The 12,266-nt window shown below is 30.5% G+C and overlaps 2 protein-coding genes across 3 annotated transcripts; both read right to left on the bottom strand.

Annotated features, from left to right (window-relative positions):
• LOC126727285 ((E,E)-alpha-farnesene synthase-like) lies at positions 1–5,354 on the bottom strand. Its single transcript, XM_050432872.1, has 7 exons — positions 5,118–5,354; positions 4,203–4,467; positions 3,677–4,046; positions 3,323–3,541; positions 1,541–1,685; positions 1,141–1,389; positions 1–470 (listed from the first exon to the last, which is right to left on the bottom strand). The coding sequence occupies exons 1-7, from the start codon at positions 5,268–5,270 to the stop codon at positions 159–161; spliced, it is 1,713 nt and encodes a 570-aa protein (XP_050288829.1). The 5' UTR covers positions 5,271–5,354; the 3' UTR covers positions 1–158.
• A 2,751-nt stretch (positions 5,355–8,105) lies between these two features.
• Positions 8,106–10,467, bottom strand: LOC126727291 (uncharacterized). 2 transcript variants are annotated; one of them, XR_007656200.1, is made up of 4 exons: positions 10,227–10,467; positions 9,398–9,442; positions 8,896–8,964; positions 8,106–8,332 (listed from the first exon to the last, which is right to left on the bottom strand). XR_007656200.1 is itself a non-coding variant. In XM_050432876.1 (3 exons), exons 1-3 carry the CDS (start codon positions 9,548–9,550, stop codon positions 8,246–8,248), a joined length of 309 nt encoding a protein of 102 aa, XP_050288833.1. In that variant the 5' UTR covers positions 9,551–9,882; the 3' UTR covers positions 8,106–8,245. The 2 variants fall into 2 exon arrangements, 1 of the variants encoding a protein (XP_050288833.1); XM_050432876.1 differs by lacking the exon at positions 10,227–10,467 and having other exon boundaries at positions 9,398–9,882.
• Positions 10,468–12,266: the final 1,799 nt, after the last annotated feature.

Genomic DNA, 12,266 nt, shown 5'->3' with positions numbered 1-12,266 from the left:
TTACACATAACAATCCAAGCACTCGTTCATTGCATTATTGTAGAGACAAAGCCATGCACTTAACCTAGCCATTCAAGTCACCATCCTGTGAGTTATTACAAATTCTAAGTTCTGACATCATAGATTCATAGCTGACAAATTGACCCATTTTCCATAATTTAAAATTTCAATTCAGTAGAGCACGAGAGAGGTTCGACCAGTAAAGACACGATATTTTTCCGAGTGTCTCGGTCTTGAACCCCAAACCCATCTCCATATTGGTAAAGGCTATGTGCCACACGAGCATTATTTGTTGCAATATTGACAAATGATTGCAGCATTGGCAATTGGTTGAAGCATTGCCCATTTATTTTCTTCCAACTCTTGTTTATCATGTCTTTGATGTGCTTCTTTGCAATTTCTTCTGAAACATCAGCTTCTCTCATATAACATAGGATTGATGAGGGAACATCACCTCTTGCTCTCTCAGCCTGTTTCAAGTTACTACACCAATTAGTTTGTTCCAATATGGACATAATAATTAATCAATGTTCTATATAACCAATAAAGAATGAGTAATGCTACAACTATAAGCAATTTTACAATATTTTTATAAATTATTGATGTGACTAATTCTTATTAGTTCTAAACTAGACTTACTACTAACATCACATTTTTATTTATCAATAATTTTTTAGATTAAGCTAAAACTACATCAACAGTTTGTAAAAATATTGTAAAATAATTTGTGTCTGTGGTATTACTCTTTCTTTATAAGTAATGCTATAGATATAAATTATTTTACAATATTTTTACAAATTATTGATATGGCAAATTCTTATTAGTTCTAATCTAGACCTACTATTGACATTACATTTTTATTTACCAATAATTATTTGGAAAACGCTAAAGCTATATAACCAGTTTGTAAAAATATTATAAAATAGTTTGTGTATGTAGTATTTCTCTTTCCTTATGAGTAATTCTACAGACAAAATATTTTACAATATTGTTATAAATTATTGATGTGATGAATTCTTACTAGTTTTAATCTGGACTTGCCAATGACATCACATTTTTATCTATCAATAATTATTTGGAAAATGCAAAAACTACACCAGCAGTTTATAAAATTGTTGTATAAGAAAAGAGTAATATTACCACTGAAGTCCCCAAATCATTGCAGAGTCGAATTATCATAGATATATTATACACAATTTCTTGGTTTTTCTCCAGAAAATCTTCCATCCCGTTTGTTACCTCATGTCCCATGGAAAAGAATTCGTGGACCAAAAGTAATGGGGCAGTCGATGAAATCCATCCATTACTTAGATATTCTTGCAGGGATGGACTGTAGCCCATGTTGTACCACTTTGCTTCCACAAATAATGCATTACAAAAATCTGTCCACTATTAAAAAAGAAAAAAGAAAAAGATATTCACTATAATTTCAATAACGATGATCTTTACCTATTGTGTATATATGTATTCCAATTAAACATGATGAAAAATGAACAAATGAGTAAATTACAATTATTATGGAGAATGAACAGATGAGTACCCCTTTTTTAAGATGAGGTAAAACTTGGTTCCAAGCGCCCTTCTCTTTTTGAATTTCATTAGCGATTTCATTAGTAGTATTGTAGAGAGCTAGGAAGCAAGTCTTCATACACTCTGGAAGCTGTTGAGTTTCACTAACATCCCACCTGAATTAAATATTTTGGTAAGAATAATTCTTAATGTTGTAAAACAATTATTTACCTATTTTATAGATTTAGGCCCTTTTGTTTTGGAATAAAATATCTTTCGAAAAATGTTTTTTTTTTTCCTGGTTTTCAAGCTTTTAAAATTGAAATCGCTTTCCCTTGAGCAGAAAAAATATTTTCTTCAATTGAAAATACATTACTCGTTTTAGGGGATGAGTAAAACATTTTGACTCATATCAATCTTAAAAGAATAGAAAACTATAAAAAGATACAAATTAATAACCAAAATTTTCAAAATGAAAAATATACCCTTAAACCTCCGAAACACCATTGAAACATTCAAAATATCAAAATAACGACTAACCACAAAAATGCCTCTAAAACATCTAAAATGATAAAAATACCTAAAAAATCTCTAAAATGGCAAAAATACTCCTAATATCTCCAAAATAATCAAAATATGCTCAAAACCACTGAAATACCTCTAAATCCTTTAAAATAACCAAATTATCCATTAAACCTTCAAAATGACTGAAATAGCCTTGAATCTAAAACACGACCCAAATATTTTCAAATCTAATATGATTGAAATACCCTAAAAATAAAATAATAAATATACCCCATAAAAAACCATTAAAATGATGAAAATACCTAATTATAACACCTCCTAAATAACCACATAATGCCTCAAAATTATGGAAATCAACTCCAAACATTTAATAGTTTATCAAAAAAAACATTATAAGTATCACTTAGAGGTTTCAATTTTTTGTACGTATGTAATTATCCTTGTGAATGCTAGTTCAGTTAATTATCCTTGTTAATTATTATTTTTATTTACTTTTGTTGTTACACTCTTATTTTGATCTATGCTTATTAGTGTAATTTTTAAAAAATTTATTCTGATTGTGCAGGTTGATTTAAGTTATTTTATTAATATGTTAAAGTGGGAAAATCAAAGTTTTTATTTCATATTTATATTAAATATAAATATAAAATTTATGATTTTTCATATGAGACCAACTCCGAAAAATATTTTTTGAGCATTTTTAGGAAAATAACTAAACACCAAAAAACAAATAATTTTCCTTGAAATGTTTTTACAATGAAATAAACAGGGCCTTAAAGTATTTTTGGTCCTCAATTTTTGGGGATAATTTCATTTGGGTCCTCACAATTTTTTGTCTCATTTTCTTACTTGTGTGCTTCATTGTTATCCTTGCCAACACCCAATAATTGACAATAATTACTCGCATGACTTTTGTTTATTTTACAACCCCCGCCCCGGTTTGGTTGCAAAGAAACTTGGACGGGGGAGGGATGAAGAAAAAGAAAAGAAAATTACTTTCATTTTCATTTAATTACTTTCAGAGTAAACTTTTATCTAACCCTAAACATTTCCATTAAAAATGCTAGGAAGTATTAGTTAAGCTACATGGTGCTTTGCCTAAAGTAGTTTATTTATTTTTTTTATTATAATTATGTGATCCATAAGCATTTTATTAGCAAGGACCAAAGTAAAACAAAAAAACTGTGTGAGGACCAAAATGAAACCAGCACAAAAGTTTAGGACTAAAAGTATATTTAACCCTATTTTATATTGAAAGTTTTCAACAGTGATATTCTGCAATGCTGACCTATTTACGGCATTTGTGAAGTGCTTTAGTTCTTCCAACGTGCCATAAACATCATAAACATCATCAATTATTAGTATCAGAATAATAACTTTCGTAAGCCATTTTCTAAGACATGTGTACTCAGGTTCGAAAGCAAGGCCGACTGAGCACATAAAACTTTCGGCTAGTCTGTCTCTTGCAAAACTCAAGTTCTCTATGAGCCCCAGATTTCTCCACCACCTAAATAACACAAAGGTACAAGTAATTAAGTTCTTTTTCTTCATGCTAATTAATATTTTGTGCAATGCAAAGTGAGTTTGGCGTATAAGATATATGTATATATATTCACAAATCACATTATTTTTTGGAAGCTACCTGGATGATTCCCTTAGATCTTTTTGAAGTATGGCTTGAACTATGTTAAAATGAAGTTTAGCAAGTTCAAGTAAGCTAGAGTTCATGTGATTGTCTTTCTCAAATGAATTGATGTGCCATTTGACGTCAAACCACTGTACTCTCCTTTGTGATGGAAGTTCCAAAACATGAACCACTTGCTTGGCAAGGTCACTATCTAAACTGGAAATGCTTTCTTTGAGAGTTGCAGTTGAGAAATCTCTAGCCACATCCAGAATGTTTTCACCTTCTAAACCCAAGTGTGAAGCCTCCAAAAGCTCAAGCATTTCTTTGATATTTGTGTTTTCTCTGAACAAACCGGTTTTTTCATCCATGAAGCCTCTAAACATATCTGAATTGCACAGAATGTACTGGTGTTAGATATTAGGACTTCAAACAACAACCAAGTTTTAATTTCTAAGTTTTTTGGGGTCAGTTATGGATTTTCAACAGATTAGTTAGGATTTGTTACATAAATGACGTGATTTGAATTCGAAGATTATTTTACCTTGAGAAACTTCATAGCCATGCTGCCTAAAAAGCCTAAAGCATAGTGCAGTAGTGTAGAGATCCTCTTCTGGACTAGATATTTTCTTCTTAGTGGATGCAATGGTGTCTAGAGCCTCTTTGATTTCCATATCAAAGTGGCTTGCTAGGCCTAACTTGTTTACGCTGTCGATCAACTCAAACGTTGCCTTAGAGTCCACTGCATTCGCAAATATTATCCTTACATCTTCTTTAAGTTTCTGTACCCGTCTTTCGTATTCTTGGCCCTGCAAAAACACCATCGGCCCAAATCTTAATTGTGTTAGTGAAAATTACGTGCAAAGGGGCTCTCTAAAGATGAGAATGGACAATAATTAAAGGATAGAGTTTAGGAAACAAAATTCCTACTACCTCCACATTCATTTTTAGTCATTCCATTGATTTAGTAAGTCATAAAGTTTTTAAATATGACACGTGAATGATATTACGAATTGTCATATAATAAGTAGGAAAAAATTCCTTTAAACTGATTTGGAAAAACACTTTGTCCATGATGAAATAACTTGAATATTTGGGGTCTATTTACATGCACCTATATTCCCTATTGATAAGTTACAATTTGAAAAACAAATACAATAACGTGTTAAGAGTCATATTTTACACTATAGAAACTAATTGCATAAGAAGTTATTATCATTTCTCTATGGTAGAGTATGAAATAGAACAGAAAAAGAAGCTATAATTATTTTTCGAAATAGAAGATGAGAGAATTTGTTGACACAACATCAAAGTTGTGAAAAAAAAAAAAAATAGTAAGTCTTTATGAAAGGGACAAATGTTTACTAAATATTGACCATATAAAAGTTGTAAAAGTTGTGGCACAAGAACTCTAGTCACGATAATATTCTCATAGAAAATATTTAGACAGGATTCTTACGTCGTATATGCTAGAAAGAGACTGTAGGTAATCATAGTTCCATATGTTTGGCTTATAATTGGCAGATCGTTGTTCATGTACAATATCATTGGCTTGAGGCTTCATCTCGGATGATGAAGTTTTCTGCACAGATTGCAATTTCTTACAATCCATAATGATGGAATCACCTAAAAGGAAAAGCTAAAGGAAAATTTAAGAAAGTTTGAGTTGAGGAATGCAGTTTTGATGGATTTTCGAAACCTACTTTGGACTGCTTTATATAGGCAATGAGGCGTACAAAATAACAAAAATAAGAAAAGGCCATAACAAATAGCTACGGGAGACCTTCTATCTTAGAAGGAAGTGGCGGAGCCACGTATTGTAATTGAGTGGGTGAAATGCACCCACCCAAATTTGAAAAAGGCATGGTATATTCAAATTATGGAGAATTTTGGATCTTGTTATACCACCCTTTAAATAAATTCTGTGCTATCAATTATGAGATTTTTTATTCTCAAAAAAAAAATTGTGAGTTTTTTTAATATTATTTTTTAAATAAGGATCCTTTTGAGATAGTGGTACTATTGATCGATATGTATTTGTTGTGAGTGTAGCAAAAGATTATAAGTTTATTTCAGTAATAATTGAAAATAAATAGCAAAACAAATTGGTAAATTTAATCCTTTTTAATAGGTGAGACTTAATATTACCGATTATCCCAAAAATTTAAGTTATTGAAATATGATAAATTTAATCATTAAACATATATTTCTAACATTTTTGTTTGGGCAATTTTCATAGCTTTCTCAAGGGAGAGTAAAACATGCTAGCTTTTCAAAAAATTATCCTTTGGAAATTTTATATAAATTTAATTCTAATACCTACCTTTTGAAGCTTGCAATGTCATATCTATACATTTGACATTTAAATTCTAATGGAAACTCAAAACTCGAGAACGAGTTTTTTTCCAACCCAAGGGAAGATGATGCAAATCATTTATGACAGCTGAATTAGGATTTTATTTATTTTTATTTCCCTAATTAAGTTGCTTTCTTTTCTCTAGTAGAGAGTAGCACTTTTTTATTTCTTTTTCTTAAAGGAGTTAGGAGAACTTTTTCAATAAATGCTCCTTAATTACATGGAGGTGGTGATTTATTAAATTTTTATCAATAAAAGTTTAATTTGCGAGGTTTTCTCTATTCTTTTGTTTACGAACTTAGAGTTCTTGTAGAACTTAGCTAAGTTTTATGTAGTTATTGTATGTGTATTACCAATTCTGCTTCTACACTCTCATAAATACTTAGATTAAAATAGAATAGAATTTCTATTTTGTATAAAAAATAAATAAATAAATAAGAATTCTTAATTCTCTAGCTAAACCATATATGTTTACATATATAAAAGACCAAGGTTGTAAGGCTTAGGATCCAGTCAACACAGAGCCGTGGTCTCCTTGAAGTATATGAAAAAGAAAGAAAGGACTAAATAGTTGTCAAGTTTTTTTTGAGGAAAAAATAGTTGTCAAAGTTGGAAACGCAATTCTTACTTCAATGTTCAATAGGATGGAATATGACCTCCTCACTTAAAGCCAACAAATTAAGGGACACGTATTATCTCAATTCTCAAAATAAAAACAAAGACACATCTTTTGCTTTTATATTTTGTAAAAGTGGTCCCAAAAAAAAAAATCTAAATGTTCTCACCAATCAAACAAGAGAGAGAAACATGGATAAATTGACAAAAAACTTGTTACTTACACAACATTTGTCCCTTCCCCCTCTCTCCCCTCATTATGAGTGGCGTGTATTATGATACTTTTGTAACAAATTCTAAGTAATAGATTGTTACGGGTTGTTATTGATAGAGTAAAAAAGTTATTTTAGTTGTAGGTTCAAATTAGAACCAATAACAACTAACCACCTACGATTTGTTGTAAAAGTGTTGTGAAAATGTTGTGAATATAGTATTTCCCTAGTATGTATTAATTCTATATGTTGCCCCAATTTAGTTGACTAGTGAATCTTGAGAGATCTGTTTAAGTTCCTAAGCGTCCTGCAATTGTACTTTACTAAAAGGAAAACATTCTAAATCCGTTTGGGGAGGAAACTTTGTACATTTTTAGACTCCTTAAAACATAAGTTGTTTAATCTAGTTATTTAGCCAAGTGATTACTTAAATAAATTATTTAGATCTAGGTTAACACATTCAAATCATATCATGTAAGTAATGCGGAAATATAAAAAACACACGATATAATAACGTAGGAAAACCAAACTGGTAAAAAACCTGGGAATGATTTAACCTAGCTATTCTCAAGGTATAACAGATCCACTATGAAAGAATTGAAGTTTGTACAATAAGACTTAAACCACCACTACAAGAAAAGAGTCTACTAGCGAGGCTAAAATGCCCTCGCAAAAATTCAAATATCGTCGCAAAAGATTATTAGCGAGGGCATATGGCCCTCGAAGGCCGTCGTATTTGCTCTTCTAGCAAAAAAAGATTTTGCGACCATACCTTCGCAAATAGATAATTTACAAGGACAATCCACCGTCGTTATTAAACAAATTTGCCCTCACAAATATATTACCAAACGACAAGAAAAGTCGACGACTTATTTTTAGCGAGGGAAAGCAGTCGTCGTTAAAAATTATTTGTGAGGACCTTCATACCCTCACAATTAATTATTTGCAAATTTTAAATTGACGACATACTTTTTAGAGGCAAATAGTGTCGTCGCTAAAATTTATTTGTGAGGGCTTTTGACCCCTCACAATTAGTTAGAAATAATAGTGACGACGTTAAGCTGTCACTTAAAACGTTTTTGCAAGGGATTAAGTGGCGTCGCTATTCTATAAATTGCGAGGGACTTCGTCATCACTATAAAGTTATTTATGACCAAATTTTTATACCAATGATAATATTTTATATAATATTTTAAATATTTTTTTATTTGTAATTTATTTTATATCATTTTTGTTTAATTATCCTGTTACAATAGTACAATGATTACTAAAAATTGATCCATTGAAACATAAAAATTCTTATAAGTTCAAACTTTAAAATATAAAATATACAAAAAAATCCTGAAATTAAACCATAATATAAAAATATTGTTTTAAACAACTAGAATTATGAAAAGATCTATATTAGTTTTCCTCTAGGTCACCCTCCAAGTTGCTTTCGACCTCCATGTTATTGTTTGAGTTGTCCTCTTCATCTTTGCCAGTACCATCCTTTAAAAAAAAAAAAAAGCATTAAACATGAGTTAAAATGAAACAATTAAAGTGAATTTGTATTTGTATCAATGCTTCAATAAATAAGTACACATATTACTATATCAAATATAATCATATCATATATCATAAACAACAGTAATAACTTTTTTTTTTTAATTTAACAATAATAATAGCTTAATTTGATTACTTAAACCACTATCAAAATTAAATAAAATTAAAATAATATAACAATTGTGAAAAATGTAAACCACAAATAATGGTTAGAGAGAGTGCAAGAGAGATAGAGAGAATTTATGACATGTATTTCATTTATACTCACCCCTCATTCTCCACCCATCCATTTATCCACCATCTTTTTTCAAAAGGGTGTAGGAATGAAGGATCATTCTTGTAACGATCTTCTTTTTGTGTACTTCTTAAAAATAAGATTTTTAATGTGAAACATCCAATCAGAATAGTGGTGTTTCACATATTCTACAAATGCCTTCTTAAATCATACATTAATTGGACCCTTATATGTTTTGGAACTTTTAGTGGAATTTAATTTCAATATGGTTTACCTTAATACCAAATATTGCAGTCCATAACACACCATCCCAATTCCTTATCACAATAAATGAGTGGTTAACCTACAAAATAAGAGTATAATATTTATAAAAATGTTATCAATGCACTTACAAACTTGAGTACTGTAATCTTTATTTTATTAAGATCAACCAATCTAACATTTCTTTCTTTAGAAATGAAGATGCATAGACTAAAAATAAAGCCAATAAGTAAAACCATTAATAAATGGAAAATTCCTTAAAAAATATGTGCTAGGCATACCTGTCAAACCAAACATGTGTGCATTGTAAAGGAATGCCTAACATTTCACCAAGGGAAAGAAAATGTAAAAGAAAATTTCAAGCCACACTTAAAGACTGCCACAAAATAGGCAGCCTTCTATTATCCTTGCAACAACTACGCAGTACTAAATAAAACCATCAATCCCTTACAGCTCTAGATGTGTATCAATATATATATTGCTAAGTAAAAATGACTTTATTTAAAGAAGACTACCTCATGCAGATATGGACCACATATCATGTTTCCTTGAGCTTTAATCTGCATCCATGTCAGATGAGAAGCACGATTAGAATTTTCAAGATATAAAATCATTTGTACATGCACAAGTTTTACGAAAATGATAGTACTCTTTAATCTAAGATGCATTGAATCATTTACCTATTAGGTTAGCTGCCTCACTTGTTTGCAATAACCATTATTTTATCTATGGTTTTTCTTTAATAATTATTCACTAATTATGCAATACCTCCCTCCCCCAAAAACTTCTCTTAAGTGCAATTTATCCTAAGAATGGATCATTCAAACTAGTGCATGTATTGGACAAATGAACTTCCACATATTTTTTAGTTTCTTTTCATCTAATATTCAGAAATTTGACCAAATTCTCACAAAAAGTTCAATCTCAGTCACTATACACATCTTCATTAAATTAATATAGACCAACCCAAACCACAATTAGATGATTTTTTTTTTTTTTTTTTTTTTTTTTGGCAAAATACAGTGTAAAACCAAAAAAAAAAAAAAAAAAAAAAAAAAAAAAAAAAGTTAGCATATAGATATAGCTCTGTCATATTCATGTTCAGCACCATCCTAAAGCCATTAACTAATTAGCGTCCACAAATCTCTTAATTTATTTATTTTTGACTCACTGGGTAATTTTTACAAGCACTTGGCATGCATACTCTGCCTCTATGGAAACAATAAAAAAAGACATTAGTCAAAGACAAGGGCAAGTCCAAGTTGATTACTAAGATGAAACATAGAACCAAAAGTATGGTATTATAGTAAAGAGTAACAAACAAAGAGGGGTTGATAAGGTTACCTAGATGAATAAAGATTATTGAGTTCGGCAATGGCAACCTCGTGGGTTCTTAGTTCTTTGATGAGCCCCACTCCGATGCTATACTATTATTATACTAATATATAAAATTAGTAGAACAGTAGAGTGCCGATCAATGGTAACATAGGCTTGTCCATGGGTTTAATAAGAAAAGGAAACTGAGCATGATAAAAAATAACTTACAAAATTCACAACATACTATATCAAACAACAATGGCATTCATTAATCAACAAAAAAAAAAAATTTAAAAAATTTAAAAAAAAAAACCTTTAGAAAGAAAAGAAGAAGAACTTACAGTGAGTGTGGGTTTGAGAGATGATCTAATGAAGAAGAACTTACAGGATCGAGCACTTTTTCCATCACAAATTAATTGTATAGAACACAATCAAATTATTCCAAACTCTCCCCTTTAAAGTTCATTATCATATTTGTTGTTCATTAGGATTTAAGCATCTCAAAATTTATGGTCTGGAGCCACTGACAGGTGCTCGCTTGTTATGTTTGTAGATGAGTATTTCATTTAAGAGGCCTTTCAAAAAGCGTAGTAAACTCTCCGCACAATTTCTCCATTCTGAGTATTCTAATGAGCCCTTAGCAAGATAATAATGAGTTCACTTTTCATCTAGCACAATCAGAGTCAATGCCGAAATCAAATCGAAGATGCTCCACTTTTTCAAATAAGTAAATTTTCCCATATGAAAACATCAGTGATGAAAAAATTCTAGTTTTCTAGATTCTACTTGTAAGCTGTAACATTACATGTTGGATGTATGAAAACGAAGCTTGATTCAAGTAATAACCACTCAATAAGTTACTACATCAAATTGGTAATAGCTCTGAAACACACTGTTAAAATCCAGGAATTAGATGCTTAATTACATTCAGTAAATGCCAAACAAACGAAGGGTAAAACAATCAAACACATAATGGGCATTGTTAAAGAAGCATACCTGCGTCTTTTAAAAGCAGAACTGAAGCAGGGTGTGTCTTCAAAATGAAAGTAAAGCTTCTATCCTGAAAAAAAAAAAAAAAAAAAAAAAAAAAAAAAAAAAAAAAAAAAAAAAAAAAACAATAACAATGATAAGAAAAATACTATGAAGATTGGAAATAATCATTATTCCATTAATGGCAGCGGGTGGTGGTTGAGGTGAGAGAGAGTAGATCTATGGCGGCGGCAGCTACAGCTAGGGCGATGGCGGTGGCGGCGGTTAGGGCTAGGGAGGTGGTGGTGGCTAGGGCTAGGGAGGTGGCTAGGGGCGGTGGAGATGTGAGAGACAGAGCTCCGCATGGTGAAAATGAAAATGGGTTAGATATAAATAAATAAATAAAAGGAGTTGGATGGGAAATGAAAAATGGGTTTTTAACTTTTAAGAGCTTGAGAAGTGGGAGCCGAATGAAAAGAAAGAAAGAAAAAAAAAATTAGAGAAAAAAGCTTTGGCGGGAAAAGAAGGTGGGAAATGAAGAATAGAGCGAAATTTTGTGCGGCAGTAAAAAATTTGGAGGGAAGCATATAGCGACGTTTTATGGAACATGTCTATGTAACACATAGATTAATTAATAAAATAAACATGTCAAGTTACACGTTTTGCAACTCTAAAAAATGTTACATCACTGATCACCCAATAATATATTATTGAATTCATATTTTGAAAATCCAACCATTGGATTATATGTTCTATATGTTTTTAACATGCATGCCAATCAGAAATAATTTACCATTTGATTTATGAATTCATTTTTTATGCATTATTTTAAATTACTAAAATTGAAATCTAGACAATTGATTGATGACATGGCTATAAATCTTTGATCATCTGGAAATTTTGTAAGCATAAAAAATATACAAAGATAATATAATCTAAAGGTAAATTTGTCAAAATTCACATCAAATTAAGAAATATAGGTTTGGATTCAAGTTGCACCAGATGTAATTCTAAAAAATGTTACACCACTCAATAACTTATTATTGAATTCATATTTTGAAAATCCAACCGTTGGATTACATGTTCTATAAGTTCTTA

Source organism: Quercus robur, chromosome 5 (genome assembly GCF_932294415.1).
Source record: "Quercus robur chromosome 5, dhQueRobu3.1, whole genome shotgun sequence".
Lineage (NCBI taxonomy): Eukaryota > Viridiplantae > Streptophyta > Magnoliopsida > Fagales > Fagaceae > Quercus > Quercus robur.
The sequence above is the reverse complement of the archived record's forward strand: the minus strand, read 5'-3'. Positions and strand labels throughout refer to the sequence as shown.

What these genes read in the sequence shown, in the direction of transcription:
- LOC126727285 (XM_050432872.1), bottom strand. Translation starts at nt 5,270, where the DNA reads ATGGATTGTAAGAAATTGCAATCTGTGCAGAAAACTTCATCATCCGAG. An exon ending in TGGCTATGAAGTTTCTCAAG is followed by an intron (nt 4,047 to 4,202) that starts GTAAAATAATCT and finishes TGTGCAATTCAG; the next exon opens with ATATGTTTAGAGGCTTCATG. An exon ending in TTCACAAATGCCGTAAATAG is followed by an intron (nt 1,686 to 3,322) that starts GTCAGCATTGCA and finishes TATTTAATTCAG; the next exon opens with GTGGGATGTTAGTGAAACTC.
- LOC126727291 (XM_050432876.1), bottom strand. Translation starts at nt 9,550, where the DNA reads ATGCATCTTAGATTAAAGAGTACTATCATTTTCGTAAAACTTGTGCAT. An exon ending in GTGGTCCATATCTGCATGAG is followed by an intron (nt 8,965 to 9,397) that starts GTAGTCTTCTTT and finishes CTTATTTTGTAG; the next exon opens with GTTAACCACTCATTTATTGT. An exon ending in CTGCAATATTTGGTATTAAG is followed by an intron (nt 8,333 to 8,895) that starts GTAAACCATATT and finishes TTTTTTTTAAAG; the next exon opens with GATGGTACTGGCAAAGATGA.